Source organism: Anarrhichthys ocellatus, unplaced genomic scaffold (genome assembly GCF_004355925.1).
Source record: "Anarrhichthys ocellatus isolate YVR2014 unplaced genomic scaffold, GSC_Weel_1.0 scaffold32, whole genome shotgun sequence".
NCBI lineage: Eukaryota > Metazoa > Chordata > Actinopteri > Perciformes > Anarhichadidae > Anarrhichthys > Anarrhichthys ocellatus.
In genome coordinates, this window is record NW_022280062.1 from 4,944,207 (window position 1) to 4,965,590 (window position 21,384).

Consider the following 21,384-nt stretch of genomic DNA (forward strand, 5'->3'; position numbering starts at 1 on the left):
TGTGTGTGTGTGTGTGTGTGTGTGTGTGTGTGTGTGTGTGTGTGTGTTTCAGTAAGATAACAAGAGGAACAGGGATTGTGTCATTTCCAAGAAAGATAGAATTGGTGCAGTGTAGTGTTAAGACTCTGTTCTAATTGAAATAACTACCAGAGAGAATTGATTTGTTTTTCCATCTCCTCTCCTCTCAATCCTTTCATCCTCACTTAAATTTTTTTTTTTGTCTCCCCCTCACCCCTCCCGTTTTTCCACCCATCCCCTTTGCGTCCTCCCTCCTGTCTCCACTGCTCACTCTCCCCCCCTATCTCCCTCCTATTTCCTTCCCCCCCCCCCCCCCCCCCCTATCTTCCCCCCCTCTGCTCTTCAGCTGAACAAGGCGTTCCAGGAGGAGGAGTCTCCAGTGGTCATATACTGCATCAGCATGCAGTGGTTTCGTGAGTGGGAGGGCTTTGTCAAAGGAAAAGACAATGGTAATTGGACAGAAGTCGTGCCTTTCCACCCCCAATCCTGTTTAAATGTTTGATTACAGGGCTAAATGTTTCCTCCTCTACTGTTGTGACTCATGTCTAGCGATAGCAAAGCTGCTGTGATTTTTGTTTTATGTAAATTTCCATTTTAAAACAAATGTCCTGTCAGGTCTGTACATTTACATGGATAGAGGAACCTGGGAAATAAGCTGTTTTACATGGGACATACAAATTCTCTTGTTTCCAAAAAGCTTCTCATGTTCAAAAGAAACTGTGAAGTCTCATTTCTTCTCTTGATTTATCTTCAAAGAGTTTACTTTGGTCCCCGAGTCAAGTTTCCCTCCCGCTACCGCAAAAATGAAGCTTCAAGATATATTTTATTTCCTTGCACTCAATCTTTTTTTTTTTTTTTTTTTTTTTTTTTTTTTTTTTTTTGCTCCTCTTGCTTTGTGTTGTCACATCTATTTATAACAGCTTACATCTGGCACCTCTGCAAATGTCTTTTTTGCCACCGACTTATGCTCCGCTAATATTTATTTATTTTCCCACTGTAGCAAGAGGGGAGCAGAGATTGCTTTTCATAGTGTGACGAAAACATTTGACATTTGAACATCATTGCCCTTTGAAACAATTAGGATTGAGAAAATCTCTCTGAAAGAATAGGCATGCACATGACTGCTGTTTGTAATGATGACATCTAACTGTCTTTCTTCCTCTTTAAGATCCACCGGGACCCATTGATAATTCCAAGATTACAGTAAACAAGAACGGCCATTTAACACTTAAACAAGGTACTAACTATTATTGTTATTGTGTCTCTACTTTTATGCTTGTTAATTTGTTATTGAAATAAACTAGAAAGAAATGTAAACAGGGTGGATAAATACAACTTTTTGGGTTTGTACCCTTCTCGCATAGCTTCCAAGGATTACAGTATTATCTTAAACTATGCAGATATTTGTGATATTTAAGTGTGTGTGTTTGACCCTGCAGGAGCGGACTCGGGGCAGATCTCTGAGGAGACGTGGAACTTCCTCCACTCCATCTACGGCGGCGGTCCACTTGTGACGGTTCGGCCAAACATCAGCCACCAGGAAGCCGCATCATCGCAGTCTGAGGAGAAGATCGAGATGGAGACGCGCTCTGTTTAGTCAAGCACTCTGCAGAAAAAAAGGAAAGAAAACATTTAAGAAACAAAAAGCCTTTTGATTTTGCACTTGACTTTTATTTCAAAAGCATTCAAGCAAAGGACCTCATCTTTAGTGCTACAGGACTGACTGGTGACAGCTGGAATTATCATGTCCGAAGAGGTTTGTCATGTTGTACAAATCTGTTTAAAGAGCTCTTAAATTTATATTAGCACTCATGTGTTGGGTTATTTTAAGAACCAAGCATTTAAATTATGTGCAGCTGAAAATTCCACTGAATGAATGCCGTATATATTCTTTTTTTTTTTCTTGACCAAATGAGCACATATTGTATGTCCATGTGTCTTGTGTTGCTGATATTGTTAATCACAATACATCTTGCTGTAGATATATCACACATTTTCCTGTTGTAAGAGAATATTGTCCAATGAATGGGAAGAGAAGTAAAATGTGACACATAAAGTGATGAAAATCACAAGGTTATGAAGGGACGAATTACTGAGTAGTCTCAGGAATGAATTTTGTGTTTTGCACTGTTCTGTAGAAGTACAAAGTGGCATGCGTATGCAAATGTCTGGTTTGTATTTGAATGTACCAGTACTGATAGTATACTGGTCAGGATTCAGCACTTGGTAACTTAGCACAGAAGGGAGCGATATAATATGATGTTAATAGTTTTTTTTGTTTTTTTTGTTTTTTTTTTGTAGAAAATATGTGGCAGGCAGAGTCTGTTAAGAAATGCATGCTCTAACACTCAATCCCAGTTTAACATCCACATGTAACTGCATGTAAATGCAAAGCTGCCCATAAAATGTGCACACAAAACATGATTGGGATCTATCTTTACTAAATTGTACAGCTACAGAAAGCATATTGCAGTATGTAATCAGCAGCAGCAATGTAGTTAATTGAAGGCATTATTTTTGTGTATGGGCATGGTGTTGCTTAATGTGTTGGCTGACGGGGTGAAGGGAATGCTGTACTGTAAGGTTTTGCATATAGCTGTCACTTGAGTAAGATCTATCCTGAATTTTTGCTGGCTGACACTATTAAATCTTGATGAAAACATGATTAACATTGTGGTCACCTTGATTTTGTCACCATTTCTAACAGATAGAATGGGGTTGTTAGATAGGAATCAAGATATAAATTAAAAAAGAAATGTAACTGTTTGGCGGGGGGGAAGTGCCATTGAGTCATGACTTTATTCGAGATGACCCGAAGAGTGTGTGACCGAATGCACTCTTGGCAGGGGCAGAAATTTACAGTATAATGTTGCATTTTGAGGAGCGCGGCTGAGTCGGCTCACACACCCCGGCTAGCGCTCGTTGACTGGATTGAAAACATGGCTGCGGCCGAACATGCAGCAAATTTACGGAAGTGAGGTATGTGTAATTCTTGAAGCTACAAAACGCTATTTTAGAAGTGTGCCTCCAGTTCGGTGCTTTTAGTTCAGCAAATGTCAAAAACTGACTTTATTAGCCTACCAAAAAAATGTCTCACCGGCATTGTTAGCAGTACACAAATACATCGGCAAAGTTATGCACGTAACAATCAGCTAGCTTAGCTTGGCTAGCTAGTATCAGGCTGCAGCGGCTAGCCGTTAGCTGCTAACATTAACTGGTTACTAACTACCGTTATACCGCCGGGTTGCTAATCATGCCGCTTCGTGTCAATTGACATGTACACCTCAGCAAAGCCATGATAGTAGCGATTCCCTCTGTGCGTTAATGTTTTATTGGTGGACTTAATGACGGTTGTCGAGCTAGTTTAGCTAGCATGTAGCCGAGGTTACTTACGCTACTAGAGGGGCTGCTGGCGTTACACCTGAAACCGCCACGATACTTGTCTGCACGATGCAGTTTATAAGAAAACTAGCCGAGAAGAACTAGCGAATGGAACCTCAGCCAACTTCGCTAACTAGTCGTCCACATAAAGAAGAAGAAAAAAAATGATAATGGGCTTTTAGATTGTAGTGTATTTGTTCCTTGGGAGTCACAGGAAGCGTGGATGATAATATATGGATTTCACGGGTGCAACAGTCTGCGTTTTGGTGTCTCAAGCGTTAATGTTTTATATTTAGCCTCAAGAAGCTAACGGTAAGTTAATGTGCTAAACGGTTAGCCCGCTAAACGGCAAGCTAGGTCAAATAGCGTTGCCTTGGAAGTTGGTCCATGCTAACGATTAGCCTGCTGCATAGCTCCATGAACCAAAGGAGTTTTATTCCCGAACTTTTGGGTTTGCCTTCTGCAAACTAGCGTTAACTCAACCGGCGACACGTTCAGCTGCAACGTTGTCCAGTCTCTAGTCTAAACAGCATCCAACTTTCTCACAGCAGCTGATTTAGCTGTGATGTTTGGGGTTTGAGAGATTCTCATCGGTATGTATACCAACACCACTTCGTGGATGTTTTGTTGCCAGTAGGCCCTGTGGAAGTGTTGAACTACATCTCAGTATTAGAGATGAACAGTCCAACTCGACGGTAAAACAGCACAAAGCTTGTTTGTCTATCATAAAACAAATGTATCACTTTAAAGTCGGACGATAGCTTAGCTGGTTTGCCAACAATAGCCCTCGCATTTAGCTAATAAGGTGTGTGTTTACATGTAACTGTTAGCAGCTGTAGTTTACAGACTTACAATCTCAATGAAACCAATGTTTCGTTTATGATGACAAATGACCCGTGTCCGAGTCCTAGTCTGTCATGATGATAGCACGTGTTAACATCACTTCACAACTAAACATGCGCTTTGCTAAAGAACAGGAAGTGGTTTGATTGAGAATTACAATCACACATGGGTGCTGTCTAAGTAGCTGCAATGACTACTAACATCTGGCTTTGACACGTTCAACATTTATGGTTAAACCGCTGCCTGTGGGCACAAGCTGTTATTTTCCAAACTTCAGGATTGGTGGCTTCATGTGGAATTGGACTCTGGTTTTAAATTGCTCTAAATTTCCACACATAGAAATAGACATACAGCGAAAAACGACAACAAAGCTGGACAAAGGTTAAAACCCACATTTTAAGTACCATGTTCAAATGTAAATATTATGTTTAAAAAACAATGACATTTACAAAGAAATGTTTCTGTCGGGGACAATACAGTTCAGACCTTTCCTCTGCACAATGATAAGTTAGTACTGATGTGCTGAGAAGCATTTATAGATTATAAGTTATCAGAGTTAAATGTTTATTTGACATTCATAGTCACAACAATATGACATTTATCATCATATCAGTAATTGTTACTCTCGTATACCTACCAACAGGAGAGAGGAAACATAAATCAAATGCTGGTTTGCGGTCTAAACCGGTGGCTCCCAACCCTTTTGGCTTTTGACCCCCATAAACACAAAGCAATGTCTCCTTGCGACCCCTCATCAAACATTATGGCCTTACTGATGACATGAATTATATGCAGTTCAACCAAAGACTGTTTTATCTGCATCACATTTATTCAGTTGATATGAATTGTCATGAGCTTCACAGGTTGAAAGTATCCAGTATTTCTTGAGAAAAACCAAAATAGAAGAAAAGTCAATAAGAAAACACCATTTTGTGCAAAATAAATATATATTTTTCTTTATACTTCTTACATACTCTTTACTTTTCAGCCTATGCTGAGACATATGGTTTAATGCTAATTCACACTGCGCTTCATAACAAAGGAGGCTCCTGTTTTTTAAGGAGTTTTTTTATTTGATTGATCTTCAAAAGCAAAGTTCTTGCGTAACTACTTTAAGTGTAGACTGGAAAGAAGCAAGCTGTCCCACGCACTGTCTAACTACTTGCGCTCTCTTTATTTTACGACTTTTCTGACATTACACCACCTGGAGGCAGCAATAGACATTTATTAATTAATTATTCATTAATTGAGGCTTTGCCAGCTGTGCCAACAACGTGTTAATCATTGGGACAAGGAAGTGTGAGCAAGTATATTTCAAGTTATCCAGCTAAACTGTGACCCTGATCATTTTCACGTCGGGATTCGTTTTTTAGGGCGGGTCAGATGACCAGGCTCAATTGGTTTTGTCGATTTTGAGTCTAAGGGCGAGTGCTCAGTCTGAATAACCTGCTCCCCCTTCTGTTTTTCTTTCTCTCTCTTATTTTATGCATGGACAAATCACATTAACGTTCTCAGCTGGAGTCTTCAGTGGAGTGCGAGTAATGTGTGCATGTGGTAGCGCTTGTTCCAGGTGACTATTATGTTCGCTCCCTGAAGGAATATTATTAAAATGTATTTGTAGCCAGGGTAGCCTCTGGCTTTGATGTTGCTGTGTTAGCACAATGTAGGAAAAGGGCGGCGTTGTCCCAGGAAAGGAAACAAGGAGCTTTTTTAATCAGTTTTGACAGTTCGGGCCAAAGATTTATGTACTTTGAAATGCCATCATTTATCTACTCTGTAACAGGGACGCTACGACTAGTTCTCATCTTCTGCATCCAAGTGAGATCATCTCCCCCTGAATGTCACTTTAATAGGACTGTTACCACGTCACGTTTTTATTGTCCCCTGTTGTTATATTTGTTATTTGGAGCAGGATACTTCAGTGACAAGTTGTGTGTGTGTTGATGAATGAACCCTGGCCGTAGCCCCCTGAGGTGCTGCTTGCTGCATTCTAGAGAAGCGGTCGTTGACTCCAGTGAAGTGAAGAAGAGTTTGGTTGTAACATCCAGCAGCTAAAGGGAACTGCAGTCAATGAGCCACGGCTTGTAATCCCCCCCCCCACTGTCGACGTCATGCTCGTCTCAATCCTGAAGCCCTGCCCCTCTGTTGCACAGAGCACTATCTCTCGTTAGTTCAGAGTTTATTAATATCAACTTCAACACTGCACATCTAGGGGTCCCCAGCAAAACACCCGCCAAGTAGATGAGATTGACGATGATTGGCTTCTTTGCTCTGCATTTAGCACTCTTTAGTGCATGTGAGCGTACCCCGCTGGCTGCTCTGCTCTGCACTCATACGGCGGTTACAGCTGATGTGCAGTACATACCGACCGACGACCTCGCAGAAGTGCAGCACCCACCCTCCAGCTCCGGCTTAAGTAAACACCGTTTGCTCCGCCAGCACCCTTGCCGTTGTTTGCACTGTTAGCCGCAAGACGCCCGGTTCAGCCGTTGCCATGTTGAGAGCCGTTGAGAGGCAATAGAAATGCTCCTAATCTATAGAACCGTTGCCTAACTTTATCCTGATTACTTTATACCTAGAATACGGCTAGAGGATCATTGATACGGTTGACAGTCCCAGTCTTGCCCACTAAAAAAAGTTGTTTGACTGTAGAGTTTATGTCTGGAAAATGGAGTGACTTTAGTTAATTGTTCTTTACATTGATGAGTTTTCAAAGCATCTCTGTCACTAGAGGAGTTAATTGTAATGTGAAATTCACTTAGCTATTGTGTTTGTAGTCACAACATGCTTTTTCTGATACATTGGTTTGTAATCGCTTCACTCCATGACCTTTTATACAATACGCATCATAATACTGAGAGAAACCAGAGTAAGCTATTGATGACAGCTCTGTTGTTAGTGTTCATGTTTCCCTCAATAACTTCCTCAATGCGTGTGAGATAAATGTGAGTAAAGTAAAGCTGTTTACATGAGTGAAATTATGGTGGATTGTCTAGATTAAATTTTAAATTGCATGAAGGCTATCTGTTATGTGTGAAATGGATTATTTAGAATAGATTAAGATATCCAAGACTGACTACATATTAGTGCCTGGTAGCATTCGTCTCGTGTTAATCTCCCAGATACACTGTAAACCAGGATTTTAGTTCAAATGCAGAGTAATGTACTTCATCTGCGGGATCTCAGGCACACACACCAGGTTTGAGAAGGCATTGTTGTGCCCTTAAATTGGGTTTGAGGTTTAGCTTCCTCTGGTTGTCCACACTCTAAAGCCCGTAAGCTTTGTGTAGGGTTCTTGTTGTCGGAGCATTTCAGTTTTTGTACGTGACAAATTGCGGAAGGATTGCAGCCTGTTGGTCCTCTGGCACACCTGTTATGAAGAGATAAACGGCCTGCAGTGTGTGATGACGAGCCTACGTCGGCAGTGTTATCCCCGCTGAATTGGGTGTAAGAATTACAGCGTAGCTTCTGTGTCAGAAATCAGTCAACCATATGTATTCTTTGTGTAACAGAATAATGAGTAATCTCTCCAGGGAGAAAATAAATATGCCCCCAGTGAAACATACACACATGGATTTGGTTTTAACGCAGGTAGTTTACCCTTTTATAAATCCTCTGCTTGCCAGCTTTATGGGCTTTCCATTACTTACTATGCTTGCCGCGCTGTTGTCACCTTTATCTCCGGAGTTACCGAGGACATTGAGTTGAGTCTCAAAGCTGTGACATTTGTGAAAGTGTCGAAAGAGACTTTGTGATTTGTCATTTTGACTAGATGGAAGATCCGACCTTATTGTAGGGCTGCACCCGACGCTTAATGCTTTATCATTTAATGTAACGACTAATTTAATGATAATTCTCAAGATTCTTTTTAAAATTCACAATTAATAAAACAACCGATTTACCCCAAAAATACATATCAAAAACACTAACCCATTTTATTGAATCATCTTGTCTTAAAAACAAACAAATGTAGCAGGATAATAGACCCTATTTATGTCAGATGCCTGATTAGAAAAATAATTCATAAGGATTGCTGTGACGCATCCCTGACGCAACACTTTTTAACAAAGTACTTAATACATGTCAGTATTGAGCCGATATCGCTGAATTGATTTTTATCACTGGAGCAATATAAAGTTAAGATAAACACTGGCAAATGTGTTTTTGCATCAGTGTGGGCCAAGGGAAATAATTGAAACGCATTACAGACTAAATCAACAGTCTTTTATCATAGGGGAGATGAAGAAACATTTCAAAAATGTATTTTAAGCGATTTCTACTAATAGAAACTTGTTCTGCCTGTTGGCAAAAAAAATAATATATCAAATCATGCTTTGGTGGGCACTAGAAAACCTAAACTGGACTCGGTGCCGTCTTGCTGCCACTTGCCTCTTGACAAAGTGCACTGAGAGGATTTTGCTTTCTGAAGTGTTCGTGTATAACCTGCTGTGATAAACAATTTGAAGAGTTAACAGAGAACCACATTATTGAGACTTTTTGTTTGTCTTAGCTGCAGCTTGTTCTCTGGGGGAATCCGTAAGCAGCCGTTCTTGCAACGCTCCAAAGCACATTATGCATTATTGTAATCGATGACGTTGATTATGACGACGAATCTCCCCGGCCCTACCTTATTGTTTCCTGTTTTGTCTTCTGACAGTTTAAGATCTTCCACCTTTCTATTGTATTTCCTTTGTAGGGACCTGTGGTCATCTAGTACTGCCCGTGGACAGAAGGTGTTGCTTGGATACAATGGCAGGAGAAATCAATACTCCTCTGGTGTGAGCTTAGAAATGACCCGAGCTGTATTTAACAAAGGCCTTATGGTGAATGTTCTTGTTTGAAACACCCCAGGGTGCTGTTCATGCAATACTTTTTTAGCATGCCTGGCCAGTGAAACCAATCAAACTTATAGCAAAGTTAGTGCTGGGAAGTAACAATTGAGCTATAAAGGTTTGCAGTTTTCAGTGGTTATTTTTGACTTAATGAAGTTCATGTATCTGTCTGTGTGCGCTTTGCAGGTGCCCGCATTCTGCTGCAGAGGAGAGAGCACCAGGATGAGGAGGCTGTAGGCACCCGCCGTAGTATGGCCGCGTCCCGTTCCTCGCGCGTCACAAGGTCGTCAGTGGGGCTCAATGGATTGGATGAGAACTTTTGTGGTCGAACCCTCAGGAACCGCAGCATCGCCCAGCCGGAGGAGACCTCGTTACCTCCGCTACCAAGGGCCCGCTCTCCCAAGAAGAAGCAGGAGTCGAAGCAGGAGTCGAAGCAGGAGTCGAAGCAGGAGTCGAAGCAGGAGTCGAAGCAGGAGTCGAAGCAGGAGTCGAAGCAGGAGTCGAAGCAGGACGGCAAGCAGGAGTCGAAGCAGGACGGCAAGCAGGAGTCGAAGCAGGACACCAAACAAGACGTTAAACAGGACACCAAACAAGACGTTAAACAGGACACAAAGCAGGACGACAAGCAGGACACAAAGCAGGACACTCAGCAGGATGGCCAGCAGCAGGCCTCGTTGCAGGGAAAGGTAACTGACTTGAATGCTTCTCCAGCTGAGGCGGAGCAATGGACCAGCTCCAGGAAGCGGGGTGTGTCCTGTTTAGAGAAAGACATTAGTCCTGAGAATTCCGAGAACTGTGAGAGAGGGAAGGGGCCACGGGATGCCTGTCCTCAAATCAAAAGGGCCAAGCGGTGCTCCCGCTCTGGAGAGTCTCAGGGACACGACGAGGACCCTGGGCCTCTGGAATCTGAAAGTCCGGTGTCTGCCCCGGAGCCTAGCAAGGACAACAGCTGTGAAGAATTTTCCAGCCAAAACTCTGTTAGCACGGCTCCTGCCTCACCTGTCCACAGTAAAGAGGAAGGTGAGCCGGCAGAGGATGGTCACGTGGAGTGTGACGGGGCAGCTCAGCCCCCGAATGCCCACAAGGCCTCTAATGGACTCAGAGAGACTAAATCAGAGGAACCTAGCACACTCGGTGAAGAGCCTAGTGCAAACCCCACCTCTGCCACCAACTGCCCGTCACTGCTCAACGGTAGTCAGACGGGGGCCCCCTCATCCCCCGACCCCTCTGTGCCTTGTAGGAACTCTGTCCCTCTGCAGATTGAGGTCTCTGGCTCAGGGGAATCGCCAGTCTCACCTGCGCCGACATTTGAGGCCGTTCCAGAGGACCCCGTCCCTGAGTTGATAGTGGCTAATGAGCAGGAGGTGGAGGTGGAGGAGGTGGAGGTCGACGTGGTGGGCGACCCGTTGTTTCTGGCCCACGAGGAGCAGGTGACGGCGAGCGAGAACGATACCAACGGCAGGCCGCCAACACCGGTGCAGGAAGCTGCTGCCTCCACCTCCTCCACTACCACCATCACCACCATGAACAGTATTCCAATCAACAACAGCAGCAACTCAGGAGAAGCTACACCCCCACTAGCAACAACCCCCTCCCCCACAGAGCCAGAGTGCAATCCCTCGATACCCAGCACGCCCCCCTCTTTCACAGAGCTCCACGAACACAGATACACTCTGCGGACTTCACCCAGGAGGGCTGCTACCGGTGGCAAGGCCTCCTCCTCCAAGCTCAGCTCTCCTCCCAGAGACAATGGTCCCTTGAGGGAAGAGGGGGACGTGCTAGTTGGGCTGGAGGAGGATTGCCCTGTGGTGGAGGAACCCGCTCCCTCGGACTCGGTGGGCCCCTCCAGCGAGGAGCCGGTCTCCGTGGATCTAGCAGACGGGGCAGGTGGCGAGGACGGTGTACCCGTGGAGAGCAAAGAGGCCAAGCAAAGCAAGAAGCTGACACAGAGCCCGGCTGCAGAGGAGGAGGAGGAGGAGGAGGAGGAGCCAGACGTGTATTATTTTGAGTCTGACCACCTGGCTCTTAAACACAACAAAGAGTACGTGGGAGCTCCCCGGGGATTCTGCTCTCTCCTCATCTTCTGTTGATGTAGCTGTCACACATGTTGATCAGTGTATTCTGGGATCATTGCGTTACTTCTGCTCTTTGCTTTTGAATGAACCAGAGGCATATTTGAGTTAAAAAATATTCTAATAATTAGAAAGTGCTTATTTAGTTTAGTCTGAGTGGTAAATATACAGAAGATTTACTCTTATCGTGTCCAAAACATTGACTGTTTTTTAATTTAGGCTACATCAGTAGTCTTGTTGTGATCCCTCCTCACAGGTTGAATATGTTTGAGCATTTTTCTCCTTTCTCCTTTTTAATTGTTTAATTTAACTGTCTGTTAGACTTTGAGGGGCAGGATAATATTTTTCTTCTTTCCTGTTAAATGTCTCACACACACTCAGATTTATCAACCCTGTGATTGTTGACAGTGTTTTGCTTATGAAGGAAAATTTACTTTATCGCGACGTAAAGCTACAGAAGTTAACGTATACATGTGTCATTAAGTAAATAAACAATATTAGCCTTTTTGGTGAGCAGACACTCCCATCCCTCACTTGGATCACATCACAAATACGTGGATCTGGGTTTTCGTTAGTGCTGCCGCAGAGACAGAATGTTAAATTACCGCCGTTATTTTTGGCGTCTTCTCTCAAGTTATTATGCGAACATCTGTGAGCATCTAACTATAGCTCCTGTCTTACTGTTCAGGGTTTTGCACGTTTCAGCATTTGATTTCCACCTTCAATCTGGTGCTGTGATTGTGTGAATTAGATGCCAATTGTCAGCTTCCCAAACGCCCACAGAGAGACTGGATGTTTAAAATCACTCCGCTGATTGCCTCCATTCACAGGATTTCTATGTGCGGCGTTTTTATTCCAAGTTGTGTTGTCGGTTGTCAAAGAAGACGGGATGTTTATGGCGGCGGACAGTTCCCAGTCAGGCACCGCTAAGGTCAGCTGATTCATGATGCGTCTTCACAGGAGGGGCTCAGAGACCTCCTCAGCTGAGCTCCTTTTGTCTTGGAAACCCGTATCGGTGAATGTTCTGAGAACGGCTTTAGAGTAACATTTCACTGCTCTTGTATTGCGAGGTAATCCGATCAAGTTTTTAGGTTGTGCTGAGTGAGGAGTATTTCTGAAGGCTCAGATCAATGCAGTGAGGAGTCATTTTTACGGATGCATGACTCGGCATTTTTAGGGTTGCTGAGTATGGAGAATTTACACAGACATAATTGATGATGTGTACACAGCACATCTTGTATTTATATTTCACGAATTTGTCTATTTTGACATAGTACCACTACCCTCTACATATTTCTTGTAAATAATTTAAAAAAAAACGCAAACCCCAATCCTTGATCATCAGGCGTCAGCTTAGCACCATCCTGGCCATGATGTTCATTTGGCAGCAGTGTTGGTCAGTGAACCTCAGGCCCAGTAGGTGGCAATGGTACACCAGGTCTGTCCCTGGACATATGGTGGGAGCTCAGAGAGCCAAGTCCTCCCCGCTTCCCTTCAGACAGATTGATGCACCGATCATCTGTTCACCGGAGGACGGCAGCATGCTTGCTGCTTTCTTACATTTGACTCCCTCTGTAGTACAGGGAATGTGCAGCGATATGTTTCGGTGCCACTGCTGCAGAGACAGATTTATTTTCACAGTTTGCGTTGAAGTGCAGCGCTCACCGATGCTGTACAAGGTCAACAGAGCTCCTCACCGTGTAAAAGGATGGTGTCTGTAACTAAAGAAGGGATATGAGGTTAAACACCGTTGACTTGTTTGAATGGTTTTCTTTGTAGGATTTTGCGACCACTGGCAGCTGTTGAATAAATTGTGTCCTCTGCATTGATTTTCATTAAATATCCTGTTAGGGGGAGATTGATCTACTCTGCTTCACTGAGCACTTGCGTTAGATTATAGCCGTGCAGGATGCTGTCACGTTCCTGTCGATTCCTCCGGATCTGTTCGCACTGTAGGGCCTCTGAGTCAGTGCTACACTTAGTCATTGACAGCTCAGTTTGCAGCTCTTCTCTCTCGCCCCAGAGGGGTTGTGAGTGGAAAGGTCGGACTCGTACGGCACGGGAGGCTCCTCGAGCCCTGCAAAACCTGATCTTTGTCATGCAAAGGTTTTGATATCGCTATGAAAGCTTGAGTGATGTGCACAGTTATAAAGCAGAAAAGTGTTGAAGTGCTTTAAATGTATTTTCTCTCGCTGCAGTTCTTGACGGGCTGCACAAGAAAAGTAACTCTAGAGGTGTTTGTAATTTGTGAGAGCAGCTGGTTGGAGATGCACACAAACGCCTGTAAACTTATTTGCAAAATAAGTGGAAAGGACCGGAGACTGGTTCATGTCTTGTGCAAGTATTGAAGTTCTCAGCCCCCACTGTTGAATTATGCATCGTCTGGCGTCTGAAAGTTTGATGCACTGCAGCATTGCAAGTGTCAGGTTGAATAATGCAAGCGGTCCCTCCTCTCCCACCGTTGTCTAACCTCGCTTCCCTCCGTGTCAGTTACCAGAGGCTGCTGCAGACCATCGGTGTTCTCGAGGCCCAGCGCACGCAGGCCATCCTGGACCTGGAGACGTTGGCGCGTCACCAGAGGGAGGCACTCGGCGATCCCATCATCTTTGTGGAGCAGCTGCAGAAACAGGTAACAAACACACTAAAGTGTGTTCTTGACAAACCAAAAAAGCATTTACATGCAAAAGTTATTTTGTGCTGTGTTTTAACTACACTAATGAGAGTGAGAGTACACATTTTGACTGATTAGTGCAATCAGTTAAACAGTAAAAACAAATGTATGAAAACTCCTTTCATAAAGCTGAGCAAAACTCTTGAGGTGCGGCTTCTCACTAAAATCCACCTTAAAGGTCAGTCCACCTTAAGTGAGCCTGAGCTGAAGTTGATGCCAACTTCTGGGTTAGCGCTCTTCACTTTAATCAGCAAGCGGTAAGCAAGACACGGGAACTTGGCTCTTGAGGAGCTGCAGCGTTTATTCACCGACTCATAAATTCATACACCCAGTCGGCCTGACATGGTGAGCTGCTGGCTTGAAATACTCTGCCGGGCAGACACACAGCCGACAAGCTTGCAGCTAAAATAAATCATGCGGTGGAGACTTGCTGGGAAAGTTGCGGCATGTGTCAACAATGCACATAACATCGTGGCTGACGGGTGAACTGGGGGTTGAGTTGCGTTGTAAATGATGGATTTAACCCGTCTGTGCATCGGGTTATCGCTGAAGCTGGGCAGCTTGTCGGACACTTAAACCTCAGCACTCCTGCATGCAAGGCGAGCCGGCTGTCAGAGAGAAAAGTTAGCTAAATTAGCTTCCTCGTCTTACAGTGTTTGTTTCTCATGTTGTAACACATCTAGCCTTGTTGCAGTATAGTTTCTAGAAGTTAAGATTATTTGTTAACAGATTGTGACCCCCAATTCTTGTGACCATCAGGTTCATTTGGACTTGCCGTGTCCTCAGCGAGTCGTCCAGCTCCCTGACATTGGATGGGAGCAGTACACCTCAGGCCTCGGTGACTTTGAGAGAGAGTTCTGCGACAAGAAACGCAAAACCAGGCGGCTAAAGCTGATCTTCGACCAAGGCACGTATACATTTTCTCTTTGTCTTGGTATGTGTACATTGTTTTGAATCAAAATTATCACCGGAGAGATGCCTCTGACGTTTTTTAATTGACTAATTCTGCTCATTTCCTCCCTTCAGGTTTGCCTGCTCGACCAAAAAGTCCCGTGGAGCCAAAGAAGGAAGGCGAAACATCCACCATGTACTCCTCTCTGCCCACTAGTGACGCTCTAGAGAACAGCAGGCAAGCACAGGTATGACTCTGCCTCCTGCCTGAGATAACCTGTACACACACACACACACACACATCAGTATATCATTAGTGCAGATGCAGCTACATCCTGTTCCCAACGGTAACTGAGGTGAGTCACCGACCTCCCGCAGATCAGCCTACAAATCATCTGGTTGTTACCACTTCACACTACTCCAACCTCATCTCCTCCATTCTTCCATTCTTCCCCCTTGGCAGAGTTAAGCAGGCAGCACATGTGAGCACAAAAGATGTTATCATGGAAACATGAGGAGCCCGCCTCTCCCACACCTCTGATTATGTCTTATTCTTGGCCCCTGTTGTGTGTGTGTGTCTTTTCCCACACCGTATACGCAGTAAGGTTCTACTTTTGATGATTGTTGGGATTAGACGGCGTTGAGCTCTGAGCAAACAACTTGATTATATCTGTTCTCTCTTCCTGTTTGCACATTAGCATTCTCCCGGGTTACACTCTGAATTCTAATAGGATTTAGTTTGTCAGTCAAAAGTGTCGCTGTTTTTCTGTGTCTTACTGACGACACCTCTCGAGTTTCATCTGACAGCCGGGCTTTGTCTGTCAACATGACTGATTCAGTGCGTCAGGCAGTTCACATGCACACATCTCTTCAAACGGTGCAGTGCCCGTTATGTTTGCCTCTTTCAACATGGCTGTCACTCGTGTTTTCTTGACAGATGATCAGGGGAAGGATTTGTCTTCCAAACAAGTCTGACACTTTCAACCAGCTGTGGACTGTGGAGGAACAGGTAGGGAGCAAGTGTGCAAGATGGTGCAATGCATTTCAGTGTGTGCAGGATTGCATTGTAACACCATTTGAATTTTAGAAAAATCAGCAGCAACTCAATTTATTATTTGAAATAAATAGGATCCCAGCCTCCAAAGCCAGTATCAATTTGTGAAATGAGGACTGAATTAACTATGTTATAAGCAACCCAAATGTGTAATAACCTGTGCTACACACCTGTTTCATAGGCTGTTTTTAAATGATCTACATTCGGTTTGTGATTAAAATCATACTAAATACATTAAACACTTATTTAATATATAATCATTTATGCAGTAAAGTAATTTGTTCTGACTGGTTTTCTGTTGTTTTGTCTAATTTGACAGAAAAAACTGGAGCAGCTTCTCGTAAAGTTCCCCCCCGAGGAAGTGGAGTCCAGAAGATGGCAGAAGATTGCCGATGAGCTCGGCAACCGAACGGCGAAACAGGTGACAAAGAGAGCTCGGATTAGCTTCACAAAATGACACATAATACCTGCTTAGTTCAGAATATTTGGCTTATTTTCATATTTGAGCAGAAAAAAAACCACCTCAAAGAAGCAAGAAACCTTCACCTGACTAAACCCGACTTGCCTTCGAATTGTATTTTGCCAGCTAAACATTTATTGAACCGATTGTACGGCCGTGTGCCTTTACAATGGAGGCAGAGATTGCATTGAGCATATACTGAGCAGTACTACAAGTACCTAGATCATACGTTTGCGTGACTGCAAGTACTTCAAGCAGCTTTTCTTCAGTTGGAAATCATTAACAGACATTTTCCTGTTGAAACATTGCAGGTTGCCAGTAGGGTTCAAAAGTACTTCATCAAACTGACAAAAGCTGGTATTCCTGTGCCTGGAAGAACTCCCAACCTGTGCATGTACACTAAAAAGGTAACTTTTTACTCATTCACTAGACTCCTTAATCACACTGAGCTTACTAATGACAAATGCTTTCTTTAAGTTGTGTCCTTAAGTAAGGACGTGGCAATGAATTCAGTATTGTTGTATTCCGACTTGAATTGAATGAAACCCGTGATGATGATGTGTGATTGATTCAGGATATTTGAGAGTTAAAAGAAATGTAGAAAAATAAATGATCATAAACCTAACTTCTTTGGCATTAAAGGATATGTGACTAAGACATGTACTCTGTAAAAATGTACTAGAAATCAATGATTGTAATTTGCAGCTATAATACTTAAGAGTGGAACATTGTACTGAGCATCATTGTCATTATTTCATATAAGAGATATCAATATTGGATGGTATTTCCCAGCCCTTCTTTTAAGCATCTGCAAAAAGTGACTGTACGTGTTTGTTCCCCAGGCATCCAGTAAGAGGCAGCACCACCTCAACAAGCACCTGTACCGGCCGTCTACTTTCCTGACCTCCTACGAGCCTCCTGTCTACATGGACGAAGATGACGAGCGCGCGGCGTATTACGGCAGCGTGCAGGACCCCTCTGCTGACGAGTCGGTCAGTCCTCCGTCACGTCACACGACACTAACACCTGAAATCTACGTCGCTTTTTCTTTACTTCTTTTTCAACACGTCCAACTCCCATTTATTTCTGCTGGGATGTTATCTTGTAACTGATAACCAGATTGTTTTTCCCGTGTCACTGACCACCGAGCAGACTGTGGTATTTTGCTGCCTAATGAAGCTCATCACAAGGTTGCGTTCCCGCTCCTCTGTCACCATCCACAGTTGTACCCTCGTATAAGCAGTGACCTGTACGGTAAAGACAGGGTAAAGCTGCATGTTCGGGAGTTTTTATTATTTATTTTAATCCCATTTTAAAACGAGGCAAAGTAAGCACCTGCGTACATGCTCCCTGCCTTGTCACATGTCTGCCTTCATATGAAAGACACTCCCTCCTAACTCCCCTTTAACACGTTTTAGGTGAAATAAGGCATTTGGCTCTTGACCGTACACGTCTGTGCCTTTTTTTTTTTTTTTCTTCTCACTTCAATCAGTGCGGCTTGTACTGTTAAACGGCTAAATCAGAGCAGGGGGCCCAGCCAGCCTCGTCTCTTTCCATTTGAGCTTGCGAGACTCCCGACGCTCGCCGTTAACCAGGCGTTGACATTTTCCTTCTCTCGCTTTGATGGCAGTAACCTTTAAGTAAAACCAGGTCGCCGTCTCCTGCTGAGAACACAGGCTGCCGCCTCACCGCCGCATTAACAAAACCTCTGACACCGCCGGTGTGAAGTGAAGTCACAAAGCTGCTGCCAGCACGGGCCACAACCATGTTTCACTTCACCGAGTTGTCCTTTACTTTGGCCACGTTTGCAGCCTGGCAGGATTCTCACCGAGGCCTGGAAGTGCTACGGATAGTTCTGTCAAAAACAAAATGTTGCACTTTGCCACTTCTTTAGTTTCAGAAGTTTTTTCCGCTCTCTGTGAGAAGGTGGAGGCTGGCAGAGGTGTCTTGTGAAGGAGAGAGTCATAGAGGGATGATGACTGATGGGCATCAGGGATGCACAGACGAAGCATCTCTCTCTCTTTCTTTCTGTGTGTACATTTACGTATGTTTGTCTCTCCTTCCCTCACGCTCAGGATGACGAGGCGATACCTATGGAGTTGAGAAATTTGCCAGAGTACAAAGAACTTTTAGAGCTGAAGCGACTGAAGAAACAGACGCTGCAGGAGATCCACGAGGACAAGGACGAGATGCGGCATGTAGGCTACAAGGTGAAGACTTTGCACACTTCTGTACAACATTAAAGCCGGACTTCCACATATATGTGTGTGTGCCCTCAATGTAGGAGGGGAAGTTATATAATGCATCCTGAATCAGAGGAGCTGTACAGTTGGTCGTCATGGACAAAGTTTGTGTCCTGTTGCATACTCGCCATCAATTCTATGAGTTTAAGAAGGTTTTGTGCTGCTCTGAAGATGTGTGTGTGCGTGTGCGTGTTCTGTGCAGTGTGATGTCTGCGGCATGGAGCCCATCCAGGGAGTGAGGTGGCACTGTCAGGACTGTCCGCAGGACAACTCGGTTGATTTCTGCTCCAACTGCTCTGACTGGTGAGACCTCACGTCAAACTACCTCCTACAGAACTGGTAGTTAGGGTTGAAATGAAATGATGATATATAACTTAAAACAATATAAGTTTGTCTACCATAAGAGATGTTTTCAAAGTTAACACTGTGGTAACAATGTTGGTATCGCAGTATAGTCTTGTTTAATGTTTACTTATTGTTATTGAATTATTTAGGATTATTGTAATGATCCAACATGTGCTCTGTGATATATACTCAAAAAGGAAATGGATATAAATATAAGAGTTGAGCTCTTCCTTTACTTCCCCTTTTGTTCCTGCTCGTCTTCCAGCTTGTTCAAGACAGAGACTCACAAGCCTAACCACCACTTGGAACCAGTGCACCAGCAAGACACCTTTCTGGACAGGGACTACTGTCTGCCGCAGAGCACAGGCTACAACTACCTGGACCCTAACTACTTTCCAGCCAACAGATGACAGGGTCCCAGGCGTCTCTAGCTGCAGGCTCTCTCCACATATCCCACAGGCCACTCTGTGCATGGCTCCATCCTCCAAGTCCAAGATAACCGTTTAACCCGCCGCCGCCAGGCAGGCAGGAGCCTCAAAGCAGACCACAGTGCTGCTGGAGGGGGGAGGGGGGGGGCTGTTGGTAAACTGGCATCCCTGACTTAAGCAAAGGGTGGCCATGTTGGTTCCTCACAACAACAGGGCCCTGCTCCACCTCGGCAAGGTTAATCAACGGATCCGTGATTTTGAACGATACACTATTTTAAAAATAAACAAACAAAAAATCCCCCAGAAGGCACACCGACATTCCCGAGCTCTGTGACTCCAGGAGGGCTTTCCTCCCTCTCTCCCTCCCTCCCCCGCTCATCGCCCTCCAGTTTACCTCCCTGTGCTGCTTCGAAACTGGAGAGAATTGACGACTGGTCCGGTGAAGCGCCACCTATAGGAGGTGTGTGGTCATAGTGGACTGTGAAGTCATCAACCGAGATGCACCTGGGTGGTTTGTATGTGTGTGTGTGTGTGTGTGTGTGTGTGTGTGTGTGTGTGTGTGTGTATGTGGTCTCCGTGTTATGCAAGAGTGAAAAATGTTCTAGCTAGGTATCCGTAGATGAGTATTTATGAGTCGCAGCTCCCTCAGCAGGAGCTGCTGCGAGAGGAAGTAGGCGGTGTGGAGCGTGACGCCGACGTCGGTGCGTTTTTGTTGACTGCAGACTGTAGGGAGGCGGTCTGCAGACGGACCTGTACGTGTTGAGCGGACTCTGGAGCCATCCCCACCACTGTCACACAACGCTGCTCTCTCACCTTTCAAACACACACACACTTTCATCTCTATTTCCTTTCCCTTTGCTCTCTCCACTAAAACATGTCTAACAGGGAAGCACTACAGCACGGAGAGCAAATACTTTTGAAGGCAGGCGAATGGGAACGTTTGGAAAGTTTTTGTTTATTTTCTCTTCTTTTTTTTTCCTCCTCCCCCGATGTGTGCCGTTGTTGAACATGTTGAGTGTACAAGTATATGGTGAAAAGTAGCCAGCGCTAGTTGCTGTGTGCCATTTTTAAAAGATTTCTTTTTGGGGAGGTAATTCCACCTCTGACCCCCGGCAACAACTGCTCCCTTCCTGCGTGGCGCCATCGCCCCACATTGTTCTACATTATCGATCCAGTCATCATGCCTCTAGATCTTCTTTCATTTTGCAGTCCACTTTAAAAAAGGTCCATTTAAAAGATTGTATTTTTATTAATCTATTTAAAAAACAAAAGGAATTGAGGTAGTGGTTGGTGCCTCCACAGTGGAACAACCCACAGTTTTATACACATAGATTTTGTTGTGCTTGAGTAGACACCATTTTTATGGTTTTCGTCTCTTTCCTTCACCCCCTTTGCCCTGCTTCAATATCTGTGTATAACAGTCTGTTCTTATGTAAAAAAAATAATAATGTAAAAAAAAAAAATGCTAGAGGAGAACCGTGGAAATAAAAGTATGTGAAACTAGTGTTTCTACACCTGTTGTTCCTTTATTTTATTATTGTTATTGTTATTGTAGGTTGTTTAGTAGATTATTCAATTTGTTGACTTGATTAGTAAAGTTTGAAACTGACGTCGGAAGTTGACATTTTGGACACAATTGTTCACAATTTAATGACATTTTGTAGTTCAAATGATTATTCGATTTAATTGAGAAAGTAATCAGTAGATTCATAAAGTAATGGGACTGATTGTTGTTTTCGGGCCCACGCACATTTGTGACTATTTACATTTAATTTGCTTGAAGTTTTGCTTGATGATTAAATGTTTCAATACTGAATCAATGTTTTCTTCTAGAATATCATAATGCGTTAAAGCTGCAACAAATTGAATTTTCGATTTATCATTAAATGAAAATATAAGTTAAAAAGTGTAAAGTCTGACAGTCCAACGTGCCTCTTAAATTTTCTTTTGTCCAAAATCCAAAGACACTCGATTTCCCTGATCCAGAACTGAGAAGCTGAGATCCTCATGTTTGAGAAACCAACAAGTCTTTCAGTTGACGGAGACTGAACTGAACATCTGAATGCGATTTCAGCACTGTGTTCCGGACAGTTACACAAGATGCAAAAACTTCGGTTAAACTGTATTTCCCAAATCAAGACATCAT

General features: G+C 43.9%; 2 protein-coding genes across 5 annotated transcripts in view; both read left to right on the forward strand.

Moving 5' to 3' along the window:
* Positions 1–2,683, forward strand: part of usp33 (ubiquitin specific peptidase 33) — a 20,075-nt gene extending 17,392 nt beyond the window's left edge. For both annotated transcript variants that reach the window (XM_031865385.1, XM_031865386.1), the window contains exons 22-24: positions 365–467; positions 1,187–1,255; positions 1,458–2,683. In XM_031865385.1, coding sequence (XP_031721245.1) covers positions 365–467; positions 1,187–1,255; positions 1,458–1,615 — 330 coding nt within the window. In that variant the 3' untranslated portion in view covers positions 1,616–2,683. The remainder of the gene's footprint in view (positions 1–364; positions 468–1,186; positions 1,256–1,457) is intronic.
* Positions 2,684–2,774: 91 nt separating this feature from the next.
* zzz3 (zinc finger, ZZ-type containing 3) lies at positions 2,775–20,741 on the forward strand. Of its 3 annotated transcripts, none has more exons than XM_031865382.1 (12): positions 2,775–2,997; positions 9,261–11,115; positions 13,637–13,775; positions 14,577–14,724; positions 14,844–14,956; positions 15,646–15,717; positions 16,082–16,183; positions 16,534–16,629; positions 17,065–17,214; positions 18,298–18,432; positions 18,668–18,768; positions 19,076–20,741. In XM_031865382.1, the coding sequence occupies exons 2-12, from the start codon at positions 9,326–9,328 to the stop codon at positions 19,218–19,220; spliced, it is 2,991 nt and encodes a 996-aa protein (XP_031721242.1). In that variant the 5' UTR covers positions 2,775–2,997; positions 9,261–9,325; the 3' UTR covers positions 19,221–20,741. The 3 variants fall into 3 exon arrangements, with proteins under 3 accessions (XP_031721242.1, XP_031721244.1, XP_031721243.1); XM_031865384.1 differs by lacking the exon at positions 2,775–2,997 and adding an exon at positions 3,009–3,711; XM_031865383.1 differs by lacking the exon at positions 2,775–2,997 and adding an exon at positions 3,730–3,992.
* Positions 20,742–21,384: the final 643 nt, after the last annotated feature.